Genomic DNA, 23267 nt, shown 5'->3' with positions numbered 1-23267 from the left:
TATCTTCTGTGTCTGTGTTAATTGGTTTCCCTTTTCTTTGTTGAAGAGGGTCTGTGCAATCCTTCTGCCTAGTCCGCCATCTTGCCCCGCCTCTTGACAATAAGTTTTACAAATTTTAAAAAATAATTCCTCAGACTGTTTTTTTTTTCCCCCGGAAATCATGTTTGTCAATAAAATAAAATTTGCATTCCAAAAATTTATTGACAAAATTCTGGGCAAAACTGAGCATTATTGTGAAAAGTTTTCGTTAATAGTATTTTTAGCTCATTATCAGGAAAGTATTATCTGACTGACAAGTTCAAATTTAATAATTTGCCTTAAAATGATTTTGAAAAAAATTTTGTCAAGATATTAACATGAAGAAACCTTTTGGTACAGTGTGGGCACCAAGTGGGCTGGCCATAATGTTTAAGAACAGAGACAAATTCAAGGACTCTAGTTTAAAGAACATATATGTTTATACCACTAGAAATGTTGCCATATTCACACCCTTCCACACTACCAGTATAGCTATAACACAATTTCAATTAAATTAGTATTCAGTGCTTATCTTATAATTCTGTTAGTATCACTTACTGCTTATACAATGTTTTGTGTGTATTTTGGGAATTAATAATCGCCTTTTTTTTTTTTTTATTGTGCACCTCACTATTTTTGTTAGCACATTGCTCATTGTCATTAATTCTTCCAAAGCAGCCAGTAATACTTTCCTGACTATCTGACATATCATATATCTTATCAGTTTCATGTTTTTCTTAGAGATACTCTTCCAAGAGCTCTTGTCCTCTTCTCTGTGGAGGTCAGATTGATTTTGAGACCACTCACACAGCTGTCACTTGGGACTTCTCTGAGTCTCTTTTCTTGTTCTATTCCCTATTTTCTTTGTCTTTTTTATTTTTGGTTTATTCTTTTGTTTTGGTGGAGTGCATCCTTTAGTAGCTTCCTGACAATGGTGCATGGAGGCAAACTGTTTCAGTTCTTGCGTGATCTGTTTTCTGCAAAACTTAGATATTTGGCTGGGTTTGTAACTTTAGGTTAGAAGTAATTTTCCTTTTGTTTTGGCCTTTCACTTCTACCTTGGACGTTTTCCTTATATGTCTGATGATCCATCGCTCATTCCTGTTTGAGAGAGGCTGATTCCTGTTGAAGAATTCTGACACACTTTTAAAAATATCACACACTTTAGGGGAGAACCTCAAGATTTGAAAAAGCAGCATTTCTTTTTCCGTAATTTCTAAGGCCTGTATCACAAATAAATGAGAACTTGAAAATAATTTATTTCATTGGAAAACTCTGTCCCAATAAAGAAGGTGAAAATATAATCCTTTGCAGAACTTCAAATGTGACATTTTCTCCTGTATTGTTAATCCAGAGCTTGCTGAAATTTCAGAAAATATTCTGAAAAATTTACCTCATATCCTTTCTAAATAACATTCCAGTAATATTCAGAATGAAAAGTTTCATGAGAATGTCTCCAGTTTGTGAGATTTATTTTATTTTTTTTGGTGTGTGCGTATGGTGAAAATATACACAACAAAACATACATTATGTTCTTGTTACCTAGTGCTGCTCTGACAAGAATATACCACAAATGGGATGGCTTGAAGAAACAGGAGTTTATTCTCTTACAATTTGGAGGCTTTAAGTCCGAGTTCAAAGTGCCAGACTCTAGAGGCTGGGTGAAAGCCCCTCAACCTTGGGCTTCAGCTCTGCCTCCTGCTCTCAGCCCACTGAAGCTGGAGGCTTTTCTTCACTTAGCTGCTGGCTGCTGAGGCTGACAAGCCCAAGGCTAACAAGTAAAAAGGCACAGTCCTGATGTTATCAAACCACACAGCAGGCCATTGGTTCAAATCCATTGAAAAGCCCAGGTTCGGCAGAGCATAGCAGGCTGCTGAACAATGACTCGGCTACCTGCAGGGTTCAAGCATGCCATAAGCTAGAGACTATTCCCAAAGCTGTTTTTTATGTACAGGAAGCAGACCACATACCCAAAGCAGCTACTCAGCTGCTCCAATAAATTGTACCTTGGAGTTAATTACCAGTCTCACCATGGGGAATAACTACATTCAGGTGCCCAGCCACTCAACCAGGCCCAGCCAAGTTGACACACAAACTTAACCACCACACACTGATTCAACAATTTCTAAATGTACAACACAGTGACGTTGATTACATTCAAGTTGTGCAACCATTCTTGCTATCCTTTTCTAAATTATTCCACCACCATTAACATACACTCAATCCACCCTAAGCAAAAGTTCCCTTCCCCTGACTTTCACCCCTACCCTGGTAACCACTGATAATCTTTGATTTCTATGTATTTTCTTATTTCACATAAGTGAGATCATATAATATTTATCCTTTTTCTTAGCATAATGTTTTCTAGGTTTACCCATGTTGTGTAACCTTTTATTCTTTGTGGTCAAAGAGTATAATTTCATAAAAATGTTCATAGGTTTTGCAGTTACAATACAGTTCAATTTCATGTGATGCAAAAAAATCATGCTTTCCTAGAAGATAAGAGGAAAGTCACAGATTTTTGATGAATTCTGGTCATTCTCACTTCTAAGGAGCATTCCAGCTGCACTTCTTCCAGGACAGATTTGTTAGTTCTTCTGGCAGACCATGGTATTTTTCAGTATTCTTCGCCAACACCACAATTCAAAGGCATCAACTCTTCTTTGGTCTTCCTTATCCATTGCCTAGCTTTCACATACAATGAAAACCAAAACCAAACTCATAGCAATCCTCATTGGATTTCCAAGGCTATATGTCTTTATGGAAGCATATTGTCCAATCTTTCTTCTGCAGAGCAGCTGGTGGGCTTGAACTGCTGACCTTCTGGTTAGCCGCCAAATGACCTATCCACTATGCCACCAGAACGCCTTACATGCATATCAGGTGACTGAAAATATCATGGTTTGGGTCAGGCACACCTTAGTCTTCAAAGTGACATTTTTGCTTCTTAACAGTTTAAAGAGGTCTTTTGCAGCAGATTTTCCTAGTGCAATACGACATCTGATTGTTTTTTTTGCAGTGTTCCTTCTTCTACCCTCCCACCCCTGGTAATCCACAAAGAAAGTTTTCTTCCATATATAAACCTTTCCTTGACTTTTTACAATAATGAACTAATACAATATTTGTTCTTCTGTGATTGACTTATTTCACTTAGCATAATGTCCTCCAAGTTCATCCATGTTATGCAGTGTTTTGCAGATTCTGCATTATTCTTTAGTGTTGCATAGTATTCCATTGTATGTATATATCATACTTTGCTTATCCATTCTTCTGTTGATGGGCACCTAGGTTGTTTCCATCTTTTTGCTATTGTAAATAGTGCTGCAATGAACATGGATGTGCCTATATCTGTTCATGTCCTAGCTCTCACTTCTTTAGGTTATATACCTGGTAATGGGATTCCTGGATCAAATGGTATTTCTAATTCCAACTTTTTAAGCAATTCCCATACTGTTTTCCATAGTGGTTATATCATTTGACAGTTCTACCAGCAGTGCATGAGAGTCCCAATCTCTCCACATCCTTGCCAGCATTTGTTATTTTCTGTCTTGTTGAACTTTGCTACTAGTGCTGGGGCAAGATAGTATATCATTGTTGTTTTGATTTGTATCTCTTTAATATCCAATGGCTAATGAGGAGCTCTGGTAGCGTAGTGCTTAAGGCACTTGATTGCTAATCAGAAGCCTGGCGGTTCAAACCCATCGGCAACTCCTTGAAAGGAAGGTTGGGCAATCTACTTCCATAGTGATACTGCCTCGGAAACCCAAGGAAGGGTGGCTATGAGTCAGGTTTGACTCAACAGCACATAACAACAACAACAACAACAATAGCGGCTAATGATCATGAATATTTCTTCATGTGTTTGTTGGCCTCTTGAATATCCTCTTTGGTAAAGTGTTTATTCATGTCTTCTGCCCATTTTTAAATTGAATTATTTGTCTTTTTGTTGTGTAGGTGTTGGAGTTTTCTATATATTTTAGAGATAAGTCCCTAGTCAGATATGTCATTGTTGAATATTTTTTCCCAGTCTGTAGGTTTTCTTTTTACTCTTTTGGAGAAGTCTTTGGAAGTACGTAAACTTTTAATTTTTAGAAGGTTCCATTCATCTAGTTTATCTTCTGCTGTTTGTGCATTTTGGGTTATGCTTGACAGTCTATTTATTTGCTGACATTTGCCCCTATTTTTTCCTTGAGGAACTTTATAGTTTTCACATTTAAGTCTTTGATCTATCTGGAGATAGTTTTTGTATATAGTGTGAAGTATGGATCTTGTTTCATTTTTCTGCAAATGGATATCCAGTTTTGCCAGCACCATTTATAAAGAGACCATCTATTCCCCACGTAATGGATTTCAGCCCTTGGTCAAAAATCAGCTGACCATAGGTCAATGGATCTATTTCTGAGTTCTCAATTCTGTTCCACTGGTCTATGTGTCTGTCGTTCTACCAGTGCCAGGCTGTTTTGACCTCTGTGGCTGTTTCGTAGGTTTTGAGATCCAGGAGTGTGAGACCGCCTACTTTGTTCTCCAATAGTGCTTTGCTTATCCGAGGTCTCTTTCCTTTCCATATAAAATTAGTGATTGGTTTTTCCATATCTGTAAAGAATGCTAATGAGATCTAGATTGGGATTGCATTGAATGTATAGATTGCTTTGGGTGGTATTGACATTTTCACAATGTTCAATCTTCCTATCCGTGAGCATGGTATGTTCTTCCCTGTATGTAGATCTCTTATGGTTTCTTGAAGTAGTGTTTTGTAGTTTTCTTTGTACAGGTCTTTGTATCCCTAGTGAGATTTATTCTCAAGTATTTTACTTTTTGGTAGCTATTGTAAATGATATTGATTTCCTTTTTAGCAATCTCTTTGCTGGTGTAGAGGAATCTTACTGATTTTTGTGTGTTGATTTTGCCTGCCATAATGCTAAATGTATCAATTAGTTCCAGTAGTTTTTGTGGTGAGTCTCTTGGGTTTTCTATGTATAGGATCATATCATCAACAAATAGGGATTATTTTACTTCTTCCTTACCAATCTGGATGCCTTTGATTTCCCTTTCTTGCCTTATTGCCCTGGCTAGGACTTCCAACACAATGTTGAATAGAAGTGGTGATAGAGGGCATCCTTGTCTGGTTCCTTTTTGCAAAGGGAATGGTTTCAGTCTCTCCATTGAAAATAATAATGGCTGTTGGTTTTGCATAGATGCCATTTATTATGTTGAGGAATTTCCCTTCTATTCCTATTTTGAGTTTTGATTCAAGGTTTCTTTAGTTTTTAAAAATCTTTCATATTTTCTTCTGATAGCTTAATGATTTTATTCCTTATATTTAGATCTTTGATCCATTTGGAATTTATTTTGGTATAGGGCTAAATGTGAAGATGCAACTTGAGTTTTTTCCCAGATGGCTAGTCAGTTGACCTCGTTTACTGAACTGCTATCTTTATCATATAACAAATTCCCAAGTGTGTTTGTGTCTATTTGGTGACTCACTATTCTGTTCTCGTATGTCTGTCTATTCATGTGTAGGAACCACACTCTTTCCTTATTGTCCTCATTACTCTCCTTTTTCAGAGTTTTCCTGTCTATTCTTAACCTTTATTTCCCATAAGAACTACTTTAGATTCAATTTGTTTAGTTCCCAAAATAGTCCTGTTCTTATTTTTATAGGAATAAGGACAGGGTAAAATTTATAGGCCAATTTAAGAAGAATGAACATCTTTGTGATTTTGAGTCTTTTTCTCCAAGAATAACATTTTTCATTCAATTTATTTAAACCTTGTTTTATGTCCATAAGTCATATTTTCCATATATGTGTGTGTATACATAAGTATATGTGTGTGTGTATGTGTATATGATTTCTTGTTAATGTGGGTATTTTATTTTTATTGTTTTAATTATCACTGGTCTCTTTTCTTCTACTATAAAGTCTAATTGCTTATAGTTTTTATATTGCAAAGCTTTGTTTTTTGAAAGTTAATTTTCTACATACCAACTTTTGTAAATTATCTTATTTTTAAAATAGTTTTTCCTTTAAAAAGCATTTTCATTATGAAACATAGTACATACATACAAAACACATAAAGCTTATATGTTCAGTTTAACAAATAGTTATAAAATAAACATCCTTGTAATTGCTACTTAGGTCAAGACATAGAACATTGCCAGCCATCCAGAAGCTCCCCCTTGTAATTATTTTTCAGTTAAATTAGTTGTCAGCATTTAAAATCCAGGAGATTTTATATACAAAATCACTGTGTGGCTTCTCTCAAAAAATAAAAAAAATGTGGTAGCACTGGGCCCACATTCCCACATGATAGCATTATCTGGAACTTTGAGATGGACCATGCACTCTTTAGATCAACTTTAGGCCAAGTATCCGTTGCCATTTATCATCACACTTGAACTATACTTGCCTTGGAATAATTGAATTTTGATTTTGAATATAAAACCATAAGGAGTTGGTAGTTGGTTGGAAACTGAGGCCAAGGGAAGATACACAGTCTGGTTTGGGCAATGGGTTGGTGCTATTCCCTGAGACAGAGGCTGCGATTTTGCACAGAAGATAATGACACATTGAATTTGAGGAGCCTGTGGGACAACCAGGGGGAGATGTCCAGGAAACAGTTGGACATACAAGTCTAGAACTCAGGTTACCAATGTAGATTTGGGAGTCATCAGCATATAGAAGGGAACTTAAGCCCCCTAGAGTCAGGAAATGGAGGGAGCAGGAGAGGCCAGGGACCTGTGGAGTGGCAGGATATCCAAATAAAAAGGGGCGGGAGGCAAGCTAGGCCCCCAAGTCCCCTATAGCCAGGAAAGGGAGGAAGCAGGAGAGGCTGGGGACTGCGGGAGCTGCAAGATAGCCAGATAAATGGGAGGGACGCAAGGCTAGGCCTCAAGCCCCCTAGAGCCAGGGAAGGGAGGGAGTGGCCAGGGACCACAACGTGGCAGGTTCCAGGTAGGAATTAGGTAAGGGGAGGGCGCAGAGGTTTCCAACAGCAAAGGGAGACAAACTTGTCTGTCAATTTGTCATCCTGTGGGTCTTGTATGTTGCTGTGAGGCAGGCTCTGCCACTGGTGTTTCACATGACAGCAGAGTTGCACATGGTGCACAGGTTTCAACACAGCTTACAGACTAAGGCAGACTAGGAAGGAGGAGGAGGCCATCCACTTCTCAAAAATTTGCCATGGAAAACCTTATGGATAGCAGAGAAACACTGTTACATTACTGGGCAACTTTTTGAATAGCTCAGAAACATTGTCTGACACAGTGCAGGAAGACAAGCCCCTTGGGTAGGAAGGCACTCAAAATAGGACTGGGAAAGAGCTGCCTCTTCAGAGTAGAACCAACCTTAATGATATGGATAAAGGAAGTCTTTCAGGACCTCCATGTGCTGACACGGCATGACTCAAATTGAGGAAAACAGCTGCAAACATCCATTAATAATCAGAATATGGAATGTACAAAGTATGAATCTAGGAAATTTGGAAGTTGTCAAAAATGAGATGGAACACATAAAGATTGATATCCTAGGCGTTAGTGAGCTGAAATGGACAGGTTTTGCCATTTTGAATCAGACAACCATATGATCTACTATGCTGGGAATGACAAATTGAAGAGGAATGGCGTGGCCTTCATCATCACAAAGGATGTTTCAAGATCTGTCCTGAAGTACAATGCTGTTAGTGATAGGATAATATCCATACACCTGCAAGAAAGACCCATTAACACTACTATTATTCAAATTTACGCACCAACCACCAAAGCCAAAGTTGAGGAAATTGAGGATTTTTATCAACATCTGCAGTCTGAAATTGACCAAACATGCAATCAGATGTGTTGTTGCTCATCACTGGTGATTGGAATGCAAAAGTTGGAAACAAAAAAGAATCACTGGTAGCTGGAAAATTTGGCTTTGGTGACAGAAATAATGCTGGAAATTGCATGATAGAATTATGCAAGACCAATGACTTATTGATTATGCAAAGGCATTTGATTGTGTGGATCAAACAAATTATGGATAACATTGAGAAGAATGGGAATTCCCGAACACTTGATCGTACTCATGAGGAACCTGTACATTGACCTGTCGTTCAAACAGAACAAGGGGACACTACATGGTTTAAAATCAAGAAGGGAGTGCATCAGGGTTGTATCCTTTCCCCATACTTATTCAATCTATAGCTGAGCAAATAATCCGAAAAGCTGGACTATATGAAGAAAAACGTGGCATCAGGATTGGAGGAAGAATCATTAACAACCTCAGATACGCTGATGATACAACTTTGCCTGCTGAAAGTGAGGATGACTTGAGGCACTTACTGATGAAGATTGAAGAATACAGTCTGCAGTATGGATTACATCTCAATATAAAGAAAACAAAAATCCTCACAACTGGACCTATAAGCAGCATCACGATAAATGGAGAGAAGATTGAGGTTGTCAAAGAATTCATGTTGCTTGGTTCTACAATCAATGCCAATGGAAGCGGCAGTCAGGATATCAGTATAGCACTGAGCAAACTGGCTGCAAAGGACCTCTTTCAAGTGCTGAAAGCAAAGATGTCTCCTTGAGGACTAAGGTGCACCTGACACAAGCCACGGTATTTTCAATCACCTCATATGTATGTGAGAGCTGGACAATTAATAAAGAAGACTGAAGAAGAATTGATGCTTTTGAGCTGTGATGTTGGCAAAGAATGCTGAAAGTACCGCAGACTGCTAAAAGAACTAACAAGTCTGTCCTGGAGGAACTGCAGCCAGAATGCTCCTTGGAGGCGAGAATGGCCAGACTTCGTCTCACATACTTTGGTCATGTTGTCAGAAGAGACCATTCCCTGGAGAAGGATGTCATGCTTGGGAAGGTGGAGGGTCGAAGAAAGAGGGGAAGTTCTTTGATGAGATGGATTGACATAGTGGCAGCAGTGATGGACTCAAGTATAGCAAGAATCATGGAGCTGGCTCAGGACAGGGTGGTGTTTTGTTCTGCTGTGCATAGGGTCACTATGAGTCAGAGATGACTCAATGGCACCTAACAACAGACTGTGAAGGGAAGGACAGAGTGTGGTATCTATAGGGGGATACAGAGTCAAAGCAAACCCACTACCACTGAGTTGATTCCAACTCATAGGGACCCTATAGGACAGAGTAGAACTGTCCCATAGGGTTTCTACAGCTGTAAATCTTTACAGAAGCAGACTTCCACATCTTTCTCTTGGAGAGATTAGCTGATGGGTTCAAACAGCCAACCTTTTGGTTAGCAGCTGAATGCCTTAATCACTGTTCCACCAGAGCTCCTTAGAGTCAAGGCAGGACTGCTTTTATTTCTTTTTAAATTGTAGAGATCTGGGCACATTTAGATGTTGATGAGAAGAAACCAGGAGGTTGAAGATATAGGAGAGCATGAGAGTATTTGAGAAGGCAGGAGGAAAGAGGATCAGAACATAGAGCCTGGGAAGAAGGTTTACCCTTGAGTGGAAAAAGGGACTCTTATCAAAAATGGGAGGAAGCATAGGTGTGGACACAGGTGAGTGTATCGGTTTTGCAGCAGGAAGTAGAAGGGGTGCTGGCTGTTTCATTTCTGTGATGTAGGAGTGAGGCTTTTTGCTGAGAAGTGGGGGGGGGGCGGAGATCAGGTTTGAGAAGAGTAGAGATTTATAGCAAGTTACTGTGAGGACAAGAGAGAGAGCAGACTAGGGAACCCCAAGAGTGTGGCTCAGAGGCTCCAATTGAAATGACAGCAGTGCCAACCTGAGTGGTCATGTGATTTTCTCTGGTGTTGCTCTGCAGCCTTCACATGGACTCCACGAGGGAGGATAGTTAGATTTAGCCAGGGCTGTGTTTTACCCAGTGATTTAGACAAAGGAATGAGGCAAAAGAGTGAGGATTGGCAGGAGTGGTTAAAGTGACAACTGCAGGGTCTGCAGAGAAGGAAGTGAAAGTGGAAGGGACTGCTAGGCAGGAAAAAGACCAGAGGTCTGAGGTCAAAGAGCAGGTAGACTGGGAAAATACAATGGGAGTACAAGTTCTGGAATGGCGGGGAGGAAGTTGGGCTCAGGGAGTGGGCTTTCTGAAGGGGTTATTTCAGATGTGGAGAGTTCAGCTTGGCCAGTTTCCAGAGTGTGCATAAGAGTAGCTGCTGAAATGGGAAGGAAGAGAAAGTCGCTGGATGTGAGGTGGCAAAGACTTAACGTGAGGGCCACATAAGTCATTTAAATTTCCTGGTATCCACCCACCGTTTAAAAAAGGAAAAAGAAACAAGTGAAAGTAATTTTAATATTTTACCCAATATTCCCAAAATATCACCATTTCAACATGTAATCAATATGGAACTATCAATGAGATATTTTCTATTCTTTTTTTTCATACAAAGTCCTCTCCACCTTCCATCTTTGTCTTTTTCTACTTTCTGAGATTTCTGTCAGCTTCATCTCGTGTCTTTATTTTGATTTATTTATCTTCTGCTATCATTTTTAAGGAGCTCTGGTGGCGTAGTGCCTAAGGCATTTGACTGCTAACCAGAACAGTGGTGAATCAAACCCACCAACCACTCCTCGGAGGGAAGGTTGGGCAGTCTACTACTGTAGCAATACTGCTGCAAAAAGGGCAAGGAGGCCACATGTTCTGACCTCCTCTAATCCCACAAGAGGAAGACAGGATTACTAGCAGTAACCCAAGGCCTATTACTGCAAGGCCAGACATGCTGCCTCCCTCCAGCCCTTTCACCAACCGTTCCTCCCAAAGCACCCACCGCCTCTCTCCTGGGTTCAATAATTCACTGCAGCGGCCACACAGAGCTCACAGATTATGGGGTTTATTAGGGAAGCACCACAGGCTACAATTCAAGTTCAGGAAAAAATGCTCAGTCTCTCTCCCAGCCCATCGTCCCTCAGCCAACAGTCTCTCACAGTCTCTTTCCCAGCAGTGCTGGTCCCTCGGTGTCTCACTCAGCAATGCGTGTCTCTTGCGTCTCTTTCCCAGCAATGCGTGTCTCAGGAGCCCGTGTCTCTTTCAGCAGCACGTCTTCCTCAACCAGCAGTCAGAGCGAGTTCTGCCTCTAGGAGGCCTCCTTCTGAGCCCAGCAGGGTGGTCAAACTAGCCAATCACAGCATCTGAACTATAAGCACTTGAAAGAGAGTGGGCACCTCCCAAAACATTGTTTTGTGCCACTCCCAACAGAAATACTTCAGGTGGACAACTTCAGCAATCAGGGGCTGCTCAGTTGCTCATAGAAAATCCCACCTTGGAGTTTACAAAGACTTATGGGTAGAGAAGCCACACTAAGTAATTTACTACACCACAACTGCCTCAGAAACCCAAGGAGGGGTCGCTATGAGTTGGATCCGACTCCACAGTAGTGAGTTTGGTTTTTGGTTTTGCTATCATTTTTAACTTCCAAGAGCTCTTTGGTATTCTTTGTTAAAACATCTTGTGCTTGGTTCATAGATGCCCTTATTTCTCTTATTTTTTGGAGGATATTAGTGACTGATTTGCTTGTTTATTCTGTGTTAGGAAAGATAGAGGCTCATGTCTTATGTTCCTTGGCTTTCTGTTTATAGTTAAGAGAAGGGAGCTGGAAAGTTGATTGGAAACTGTGGTGAGTTGGTCGGTGGACTCATCCACTGTGAGCCTCATTGTAGGTTAACCTGGTGGGCAGTTTTTGATGGACCTCCTAATGTCGTTATTATTAGGACTGTTCTTCTTAGGTTGATCAGGGGCTACAGAAAAAGATCTTTCAAACTTCTTCCTGAGGGTGTGTAGGTCCAGCATCTGGGGTTCTTGTTTCTGGGTGGGAAAAGAAGACTGGGGTCTTACTATTCACTATGTATATGACCACTTAATCCCCTTGCTTTCAGTACATTGCTCTCTCCTTCAAGTGGACCGCAGATCCTCAATCTAAAGACCCTCTGTTTTGTCTCTATTGCCTTCTCCAGACAACAGGCCTTTGTTTTTTTTCTGGGCAAGGGAAGGCGTCTTAGTTACCTAGGACTGTCATAACAAAATATCACAAATGGTTGGCTTTAAAGAGCAAATGTTTATTTTCTCATAATTCAGGAGGCTAGAAATCCTAATTTAGGGTGTGGCTCTAGAAGGAAGTCCTTCCTTACCTATTTCAGCTTGTAGTAGCTGCTGGCAATCCTTGTAGATGGATCTGTCTCCACTGTCTTCCTTTTCTCCCTGTGTCTCTCTGTGCCCATTATAATCTTTTTATAACTCAGAAGTGATTAGATTTAGAACCCACCCTATTCATGTATGACCTAATCAACGTTAAAAAATCCAATTACCAGTTGAGTTCATTCTGACTTAGGGAGATTCCTTGTATGTCAGAGTAGAACTATACTCCATATGCTTTTCTTTGTAATTTTTTATTGTGACTTGGGTGAAATTTTAGAGTAGATTAATTGTCCATTCAACAATTCATACACATTTTGTTTTGTGACACTGATTACAATCCCCACAATATAACAGTTCTCTTCCCACTTCCTCCCTGTGGTTACTCTTTCCCTTTGTCCTTCTTACCCACAGATTCCTGCCTCCCTATCTTTCTCCCTGTGTAAATGCTGCCCTTCTGATATCCCATGGTTGATTGTTCTAAGAAGTGCATCTCCCTTGTGTAATTATTCATCTCATTGGCCTGTCTATTGTTTGACTGAAAGTTAAGCCATGGGAGTGAGTCCAATTCCAGGCCCGAAGAGTGACTAGGGGCCATACTTTTGGGGGTTCATCAGTCTCTATCTGACCAGTCATTCAGGTCTTTATGTTTTTGAATTTTGCTCCACATTTTTCTCCCTCTCTATTAAGGCTCTCCAGTTTTGATCCCTTTCCTAGTGGCTGGCATTGGTAGCCAGTCACCATTTAGTTCTTCTGGTCACAGGATTGTGTAGCCTGTGGTTCCCATAGTCCATTAGTCCCTTGGACTAATTGTTTCCATGTATCTTTGATTTTCTTCACTCTTCTTTGCTCTGGACGAAGAAATACCAACAGTTGTATCTTAGATGGCTACTGGCAAACTTTTTAAGATCCTAGTCACTACTCACTAAAGCAAGATGTAGAGCAATGTTTTTGAATATGTTGTTCCAGTTAAGCTTGGTGTTCTCCGCGACCATGGTCCTGAGTCTGCAGGCTAGTGACTCACTCCCTCAAAGTGCTTGGTCGTGTGTGTTCCATAAGATTTACAGTGGGTGACTTTTGGGGAAGTAGATTGCCAAGTCTTTCTTTTGAGGTGCTTCTGAGTGGACTTGAACCTCCAATCTTTCAGTTAGCAGCTAAGCGCATTAACCTTTGTACCACCCAGGGACAGCATAACAAAGAAAGCCTATTTCCAACAGGATCATAGTCACAAGTATAGGGGCCAGGATTTCAATGCTTTTTTTTTTTTTTTTTTTGGAGTACAATTCAATCTATAACAGAATGCCACTTGTTTAACTATGGGATAGTTGCTTCTTAAACTTTCAATTGATCTTCCTATTTTAGTCCACCTTCACCATCACTTCAAGAGATCCTTAATGCCACCAGCTCCTGGGCCTTCTGAGTTCCCTACAGCATAAGCCGGTAGCTTCTCAGCTGTCTCCCTGGCCATCTTAGGTTATATTTCAGCTCCTTACTCATAATTTTTTCAGTTTCTCAAATTGTTTAGTGGTTGTCTCCTCATATTTGTTGGCTTATGTCTTAAACCGGTGGTTTTGGAAGACAGCAAAAGTAAATAGGTTCAATAATTTTCACAGAATTATACATGTAAAAAGTGTTGAAATGGCAAACATTTTATTTATTTATATGACTCTCTGGTAGCATTGTGGATAAGGCATTTGGCTGATATCAGAAAGTCAGTGGTTCAAACCCACCAGCCTCTCCACAGAAGGAGGATGGGGCAATCTACTTCCATAAAGATTTACAGAATTGACTCAATGGCAATAATTTATATATATATATATATATATATATATATTTGTTGTTGTTGTTGTTATGTGCCATTGAGTTGGCCCCAACTCATAGCGACCCCTCCTTGGGTGTCCAAGGCAGTATCACTACGGAAGTAGGATTGCCCAACCTTCCTTCCGAGGAGTGGCTGGTGGGTTTGAACCGCCAGCCTTCTGGTAAGCAGTCAAGTGCCTTAGGCACTATGCTACCAGAGCTATATCTCACCCATTGCAAACATTATGGAACACACACAACCAAGCACCTTGAAGACTTGAAGACTCAGGACCATGATCATGGAGAACACGAAGCTTAACTGGCACAGCATAGTACCCAAACACATTGTTCTACATCCTGCTTTGCTGAGTAGTGACTAGGATCTTAAAGAGTTTGCCAGCAACCATGTAAGATGCAACTGTTGGTACGCGACAATGATGCTTGAAAATGAGGCTTTTGTAGCCTTTCCCCCTGCACTGACTGTAATATGTTTTTATGCCTCCTGAATGTAAAAATGGCAAGGTGGTATCATCAGACCTCCTCATCTAACTTCACAAGGGAGAGAAAGAACAAGATCAACATCAGCCCAAGGCTGATTCCTATGAGGTGGAGATCAGACATACCTCCTTTCCCCAGCATTTTTACCCATCCTACACCAGCCATCCCTCCCACTGCACTCTCTACTTCTCTACTGGATTCATTAGTTTGTTGCAATGGCCACACAGAACTCATAGAAAGTGCTCACAATTATGGGGTTTATTAGGGAAGTAATCAGTTACAACTTGCGGTCAGGATCAATAGGCTACAACTCAGGAATCAGGATCAGGAAGCTTGTAGCAAAGTCTCCCTTCCTTCTCTTCAGTGTCAGGACAGCTTTCTCAGCTCCTCTTGGCCCCTGAGGACAGGCTCTTCTCAGCCCCCTCAGGACAAGCTTCTTTTCTCAGCCCCAGTTTGGGCAAGTGTTACAAAGCTCTTTAGCTCTACTAGTAAGTGCCCAGAGAGACCCCACTTCTCCAGAAAGCCTCCTGCCTGAAGGCACTCAGCTCTCTTGCTCCCTGGGTCATCATGCCCATGGTAGCTGCCTTGCTCCATGGGCTAGGAAGCCCACTGTGTGGTCTCACACAGGTCTCTTGGTTCTGCTGCTACAATTTCTCTGCTGCTTCTTCTCACTCACTGTCTTGTGCCAGCTTCATTGTTACAGCTCTCTCTTTGTCTTTTGGGTCTAGAGGGTTCTCAGTGCAGGGACCCCAGATCCAAAGGATATGCTCAACTCTTGACTCTTCTTTCTTGGTGGTAGTGAAGTCCATTCTCTGCTCTAGAACTGGCTTTATTTTTAAGACTAGTGGTATGGAAAAACTGACCAATCCCTTTATTAGGGCTCCGTACACCTTATTTGTATGGTCTCATCCCCACAAAAGTTCCATGGGGCTTGTTTGCACTGCTAGCAAGCTGTTCAGTCCCCTTGGTGGACCACAAGCACATTATCTGCATTGTTGTTGTTGTTGTTATGTGCCATGGAGTTGGACCCGACTCCTAGCAACCCCTCCTTGGGTTTCTGAGGCAGTATCACTACGGAAATAGATTGCCCAACCTCCCTTCCGAGAAGTGGCTGGTGGATTTGAACCACCAGCCTTCTGGTTAGCAGTCAAGTGCCTTAAGCACTATGCTATCAGAGCTCCTATTATCTGCATAGTCCCACCCAATCGTTGTGTGGGAGTTATAAGAGCATGCATGGCTAGAAGGGCAATATCAAGTAATTCAGTGCACTGCAGGCCACCTCCTGGCTTTTCTAGCCATTAGCCTCCTCTCTCGACCCTCAGCCCTTGGCCCTGTTCAGGCATGGCCTCTGTGCAGCTCCAGCAAATGTTACAGAACTCTTTAGTTCTGTGCATAAGTGCATGTCAGAAGTGTCCTATATAATAAAACCAGCATTTAATAATAATAATAAAAAAGTAACTATGTTCCATCTGCCTTCTTTTTCTTAACCGAGAAGTCTTCATTTTTATCTCTAAATTTCTTCTTGCTTTCCAGTCCCTCACTTCTTTTCCATTTTTGGTTTCAGTTTGTCCTCTTCAGCAATCCCCTTAACTGCTTTCATTTTCTTCATCTCAAAGGTCCCTGCTGATTCTCTTTGTGGAGATTGACTACTGGGAGCGGCTGCTGTTTGAGACACCCCATTATGTGGTAAGCGTGGCTGAAAGAGCTGAGGACCTGCGCATTCTTCGTGAAAACCTGCTACTCGTTGCTCGAGACTATAATAGGTAGGGCTTAGTCTTCACTGTAGATCTTTTACATTGCTGTTTTTCTTCTTTGTTTTATCTGTCCCATGGTGTTGTCCATTTCCTGCACTATTCATCCTTTACATTAGTCCATCCCCAGCAGTGGTTTTGCATACTCTCTCCTATGGTCTTATAAGTATTCCTGACCTGTGTATTTTTGTCTTCTAGCTTCAGGGTAGAGAGCAAGAACAACTCAATCTCCCTACCCCATAAGGCACTTGGACTCTATATTCTGCAGGACTGGGCTCTTCTCTAGGAGTGAGACTGAATGGGGTTAGGATTATGGGAAGAGACTAACATCAGATCAGTGAACCTGGGTCATGCTGGTCCCCTGTCTTTGAGCTCTCTTGCTACTCATCTCTGGAGGGAGGCTTTGTTCTGTGTTGGCTACCTTTCTCAGCCCAGTTAAGTCCATGGGAGTGGAACCAGCAGTTTCATTTGCGTGTCTAGAACTGTACTGTCCAATATGGTAGTTACTAGCTACATCAGCTTATAGAAGGCAACTGAAGCCAAGGGAGTGAATGAGATCACCTAGGGAGAGTGGTAGTGGCTGAGGAGAACCTTGAGGAACCCCAGTGTCTAAGGGACAGCAGAGGAAGCAGATTTTTTATCATGTCTCTTGTGCCTAGCTGAATGAGACTTCCAAGGGACTATGGAGAGTGAAGGATACTTCTACTGAAGGGAAGGACAGAGAAGAGAATTGTGGTCCAGCAGCCAGGGACAGAGTATGTCCTAAGGAGAATATTCCACTATGTTAAAATCTAGAGAAATCAAGGAGGATAGGCCTGAGAAGTGTTCATTGTGTTTAGCTATAAGAACTTGTTGAGAGCAGTTTTAACTGCATGAGGTATTTCATTGAACTTAAATAAAATTAAGCACTCAGGTACTCATTTGCACAGACCATGTTTTGAGTGCTCCATAGCCAGATGTGGCTTATGACTATGTTTTGGACAACACAAATTGTAGGACATTTCCATCATGGCAGAAGGTTTAGTCTACCGCATTGGTCTAGAATAGTGAACTTTCAGATTTCCCCATGAAGTTTCTTGGTAAGGAGGAGAGGTCTTTAGAGAATTTGCTGCCAGTGACCAGTCCTCTCTTACACACAGAATTATTGCCATGCTGTCCCCTGATGAGCAGGCTCTATTTAAAGAGCGTATCCGATTCCTGGATAAGAAAATCCACCCTGGACTCAAGAAACTGCATTGGGCCTTGAAGGGGGCCAGTGCCTTCTTCATCACAGAATGTCGCATCCATGCCAGCAAGGTGAGCCATGGTCATTAGACTTTAAAGGCTGACCAACAGTCTGGCACATGGTAATAAATACCTGAGTCTTGGGTAGAGGTGGGAAGACCTGGGAGTAGTGTGATAGAAACTAAGTATGCTTGGGGAAGGACTTCCTTTCTGTTAGCAACTCTAGCTGAAAGACAGATGAAAGGGTAGAGTTAGGCCCACAGTGTTTCTTCCCCAACTGAAACTTTCTCATGGGTGGGGCCTAACTCCAGGTGCAGACAATTGTGAATGAGTTCAAGGCGTCCACTCTTACCATTGGTTGGCGAGCCCAAGAGATGTCAGAGACACTGCTGGTACGCATTAGTGGCAAGCGAGTATACCGAGACCTGGAATTTGAGGAGGACCAAAAGGAGCATCAGGCAGCTGTGCAACAGAAACTGATGAGTCTGTACCAGGATGTGGTTAGCATCATGACCAACTCCTATGAGGTCTTCAAGAACGATGGCCCTGAGGTATAGGGGTCCTGTTCCCGGGGCTTTGTAGTTGGACAAGTCCCTACTCTCCAGTCCCACCAGACTATTTTCTTGCCTTTTCCCCTTTTTCTCCAGTGTGTGCTTCTTAGACATACCTCTCTAGTGAGACTAGAGAGGTCAGTCAACTTTTGACCTTTCAGATTTTTCCTTCAGGACTCAAGCCCTGCCTCCTGTCTGTTTAACCACCTTAGTCCTTTCCCAGGATCCACATTCTCTTTTTCTTTCTTTTCTTCAAATTGTGATTTGGGTGATGTTTACAGAGCAAATTCATTTTCCACACAGCAGTTCTTTCACATTTTGTTTTGACTCACATTCTCTCTTTTTCCCACCTTTTCTCAATAGATTCAGCAGCAGTGGATGCTGTACACAATTCGGTTGGATCGCATGATAGAGGATGCCCTGCGCCTGAATGTGAAGTGGTCACTGCTAGAACTGTCCAAGGCTATCAATGGAGATGGGAAGACGACCCCAAACCCACTCTTCCGAGTCCTTGTCATTTTGCAGAATGACATGCGGGGGGGTGTGGCACAGGTTGGGACCACTTTGTCCACTATACCCCAAAACTGTCACACCCTATTTGTCAGTTTCTCTCAATTCCTAAGTTTGGTCCTTGGCCATGATTTTATCTTAAAGCCTCAGGCTTTTTCTCAGCGCTCTGGTTTTATTCTTAAGTGTCCTACTTTACTGAGCCTCCTCTCTTCCATGACCTATGCTAAAGCCCTTCCCATTGTGTTCTCCACAGGTGGAATTCTCACCCACTCTGCAGACATTAGCAAATGTAGTCAATGACATTGGCCACCACCTTATATCCACCATTTCTGTCTTCCGCCACCTCCCTGAAATTCTCAGCAAACGCAAGTTTCATCGTGATCCCATCCATATACTTGTGGGTGAGTGGTCAAAAGGGAGGGCACTAGGTGTAGTGTTATCAGTGACTTAGGAGTGGGCAGAGCTAGGAGGAAAAAATAGGGCCGTTTCCAGACATTCTGGTCCAACCATCTCTTGACTGGTGGAAAACACAGGTTGAGAGGCCAGCTTGAGGGAGGGAGCAGGAGACAGTGATGGTTATTGAAATTAGATGACTGATGCTCAAGGGATTTTGGGTTTAGGGTGGGAGCTTAGGATTAGGAAAGACAAATTTGGGACTGGAGCTGGGATAGAGACCTAGATACCAACAGGTGAGATGTCCGAATCCTATGGAAGAGACATTCACTTTCTACCTCCTTTATTTTCAAATCTTCATGTTTGACCTGTATTCTTTGGGGATCTGCTATTGTAGTGTAGAAGGTTTGGGGAAGCAGCTAGGGACTAGATGGAAGATTATATTGGGATGGAAGTCAATGGGAAGCATTTTGCTGGGTCCTTGAAGAACGAGATGAGGACATCAAGAAGATCCAGGCCCAGATCAGCAGTGGTATGACTGCCAATGCCAGCCTGCTACAGAACTACCTCAAGACCTGGGATATGTATCGGGAAATCTGGGAGATCAACAAGGACTCTTTTATTCGTCGCTACCAGCGCCTCAATCCCCCTGTCTCTTCCTTTGATGCTGACATTGCCCGGTAAGTGGTGAAGGTATAAGTGGAGGTATGTCTCGAAGAAGTATAGAGTTTGAGGAGGAGCTCTGGGTCTAGAGATTTGGGAAGAGAAGATGGGTGGTGCACAAAGTGTGGGTCCTAGACCCTAGGAAAAGAACAGGACCTAGGTAGGGCATTGGGCCTTTGTTCTCAAGTAGGTAAAGATCAAATAGAAGCTGGACAAGATTTAGGGAAAGAGCAGTCATTTGGGTGAGTAATTCAGGGTTCTTTTAGGAAAAAAGAAATGCTAGAGATCTGAAAGATGAAAGAAGTGAACACTTTAATTTTAAGAAGGAGTTTAGAGTTAACTACAGAAGATTCTTAAATTCTAGTCTTAACTTCCATCTTTTTGCCCTTTGGTCATCCATCCATTCATTTGTTCAATAAACACCATCAAGCACCAGGCATTATCTCTATGGGCCGTGAGGAATGAAAAACAGAAATGGACAAGTTCTTTTGTTAAGAGGGCTAGAGTATAGTAAGGAAGATACAAATATCTCTGGAAGAGCAGTGGCCTTGATGTCTTGAGATGGGTTGGAATCCCAGCTCTACCACTTACTAGTTGTGTGATCTTAGGTGGGCTACTTGTATTCTCTAGGCCTCAGTTTCCTATAAAGTATCTACTTTATAAGGCTGTGAGATTAAATATATGTGAAAGCAGTTTGTAAACTTAAGTATTGAGCAAATGTAATTATTACACAAGCTTCAATGGGATAGTACTATGCTTAAGCTATACAAGGTGCCTGAGGAATTCAAAAGGAGAGAGAATTTCTAGCTAAGGACCTTAAGAAAGGCTTCATGGAGGTAGTGATTTTAGGGTAGGGCTTTACAGGATGGGTAGGAATTCAACAGGCGAGATGGGGAGTGGGGAAGGTAACCCAGATGGAGGGAATAGCATAGCAAAGACTTAAAGATGGGAATGCATGAGCACATTTACCAGATAAAGAGTAGTCTAGAACATAGGTACAGGAAAGGAAGTGTGCAAGTTAATTTAATTCTCTCAACAACTTTATGAGGTAGATTCTATTATTATCACCATGTTACAAGTGAGGAAACTGAGGCTTAGAACAGTTAAGTTACTTGCCTAAGGTCATAGGTCTAGTAAACAGCCTTTGAGTGTGAACTCAAGCCAGGTCTATGTGACTCCAAAGCTTTGACTAAGGAGGTTTGACTGATACCTTGTATGCAGTGGTTTAGAAAATGATGTGATTCCAGCTATACAGCTTGGGGTGGACGAACATGGAAGACACCTGGGAATAGAGGAACCACTCAGAGCTACAGCACAGGGATGAATGGAGGGATGAAGACTTGGACTTGAGTTGGACGGAGGGGCACTGTCAGTATGTCTGAGAAGGAAAAAACCATCCTAATGGGGATATGGAGTCCCTGGTTAATGGAAATGGTTAATACACTTGGCGATTAACCTAAAGGTTGGAGGTTTGAGTCTACCCACAAGGCTGTGGAAGAAAGGCCTGGTGATCTACTTCCAAAAAATCAGCTATTAGGAGCGCTATGCAGCACAGTTCTACTCTGACATGCATAGGGTTGCCATAAGTTAGAATAGACTTGACAGCAACTGGATTTTTTTTTTTTAATTTTTGTTGTGCTTTGGGTGCAAATTTACATAGCAAACTTGTTTTAGATTCAATAGTTCATGCACATCTGATTTCACAGCCCTGATTACCGTCCCCAACTGTAAAAACCTCTCCTCCCCTCTCCCTGCTGTGACCACCCCCTCCCTGTGCCTTTCTCATCCATGCACTCCTGTCTGTCCAGCTTTCTCTCTATGTGAGTGCTACCCCTCTTGTGTCTCAAGGCTGATTTATTTAAGGAATGCATCTCCCTAGAGTAGGTAGGTGCATCATCCTGGGGTAGGTGTTCTGTATGTAGGTCTTTCTACTGTTGGGCTGAGAGCCAAGCAACTGGGTTTTCTTGAGTGGGGATCTGGGGCCCTTGCAGCTACACGGAGGTTGCCAATAATGTGCAGAAGGAGGAGACCGTCCTCAACATCCAGTTTGTTCTGCTGGATTGTTCACACCTCAAGTTCTCACTGGTGCAGCACTGCAATGAGTGGCAGAACAAGTTCACAACTCTGCTCAAGGAGATGGCAGCCGGGCGCCTGCTGGAGCTGCACACTTATCTGAAGGAGAATGCAGAGAAGTACGGGGCATCCAGCACAGCTGTGGGGGGCAGTACAGGGTGACCAGCACAGCCTGGAGGGCTTCCTTTCCACTGACCAGCCTTCTCTTTACCTGCCACCAGAATCAGCCACCCACCCCAGACGCTGGAGGAACTGGGGGCTAGTTTGCACCTTATGGAAACCCTCCAGCATGACCTGCCCAGTCTGGAGACCCAAATCCCCCCCATTCACGAACAATTCACCATTCTTGAAAAGTATGAGGTGCCGGTTCAGGACAGTGTGAGTTCCAGTGGTGTTGCATCCACCCTAATTAGACCTACGCTAGTGCCAGATTGTGGGAGGAACTGACTGCCCACATGGTAGACTTTTGTGCTGTCAGGGGAAGAACAAAGAGAGCTGGGGAAAAGATTCCAGGCCCCTCTGAGAGCCAGAGCTAGTTTAGATGATATTTTAAGCGAGCTTATGGATATGGATTTTATTTTTAGGCCCAGCAATCCACTGCCTGGTTTCTTTGGGCCTCATTGCATGTAAAACTCACCAGTGGACTCTGGTCTGGTCTAGAGGATCAGAAAGAGTCATCAAAAGCATTGGTAAGGAGGCACAGACCTCCTGCTCATGGGTCATTCTCCCCTCTTTAATGTCCCCAGGTATTGGAGATGCTTGACGGTCTAAATGGGGAGTGGGTCATTTTCCAACAAGTGCTACTGGACAGTGAACAAATGTTGAAGAGACACAAGGAGAAATTCAAAACGGGCCTTATTCATTCAGCCGATGATTTCAAGAAGAAAGCACATAATCTTCTGGAAGATTTTGAGTCCAAGGGTATCCCTTCTCAACTTTTTCCCCTTCTTTAGCCTTTTGTGTCTGTGTGGTAAAATTATATATCTATATCTGGAGCTCTGGTGTGTAGTGATAAGGCGTTTGGCTGCTAACCAGAAAGTCAGTGGTTCAAATCCATCAGCCGCTCTGAGACAATCTACTTCCGTAAAGATTTACAGCCTTGGAAACCCAATAGGGATTGCTATGAGTCAGAATCAAATGATTCTGATCATTTTAAGTGTACAATTCACTGGCATTAATTATATTTACAATTTTGTGTAACTACCACCACTATTTGTTTCCAAAATTTTTTCATTACCGAAACTCTGTCCTCTAAGCATTAACTTCCCATTACCCCTCCCCCTGCCTCTGGTAACCACTTATCTTTCCATCTCTGTGCATTTACCTATTCTAGGCATTTCATGTAAGTGAGACCGTACAATATTTGTCCTTTGTGTCTGACTTATTTCACTCAGCATAATGTTTTCAAGGTTCATCCATATTGTAGCATGTAGCAGAACTTCATTTCTCTTATGTCTGAGTTACATTCTATTGTATGGATATACCGCATTTTTTTTTTTTTTTTACCCATTTATCTGTTGATGAATACTTGGGTTCTTTTCACCTTTTGTCTCTTTAAATAATGCTGTAGTGAACATTGGTGTACTTTTTTTTTAATTAGGATTTGGGTGAAGATTTACAGAGTAAATTCACTTTTCATACAGCAGTTCACATATACTTTGTCTCATGTCATTGACCAAAAT

The 23267-nt window shown here is 42.0% G+C and overlaps 1 protein-coding gene across 1 annotated transcript in view; it reads left to right on the top strand.

The window, feature by feature from the left end:
* The window catches only part of DNAH2 (dynein axonemal heavy chain 2), a 194813-nt gene that overhangs the window by 45444 nt on the left and 126102 nt on the right, over positions 1–23267 (top strand). Inside the window, exons 12-20 of the mRNA XM_007952352.1 lie at positions 16037–16183; positions 17311–17467; positions 17707–17946; positions 18310–18498; positions 18710–18857; positions 19337–19529; positions 21504–21704; positions 21807–21963; positions 22332–22506. Of these exons, the coding sequence (XP_007950543.1) occupies positions 16037–16183; positions 17311–17467; positions 17707–17946; positions 18310–18498; positions 18710–18857; positions 19337–19529; positions 21504–21704; positions 21807–21963; positions 22332–22506 (1607 nt within the window). The remainder of the gene's footprint in view (positions 1–16036; positions 16184–17310; positions 17468–17706; positions 17947–18309; positions 18499–18709; positions 18858–19336; positions 19530–21503; positions 21705–21806; positions 21964–22331; positions 22507–23267) is intronic.

This window comes from Orycteropus afer, unplaced genomic scaffold (assembly GCF_000298275.1).
Source record: "Orycteropus afer afer isolate SDZICR_OR568_19922 unplaced genomic scaffold, OryAfe1.0 scaffold00330, whole genome shotgun sequence".
Taxonomy (NCBI): Eukaryota; Metazoa; Chordata; class Mammalia; order Tubulidentata; family Orycteropodidae; genus Orycteropus; species Orycteropus afer.
Note: the sequence above shows the minus strand (reverse complement) of the source record. Positions and strands in the feature narration are given on the sequence as shown.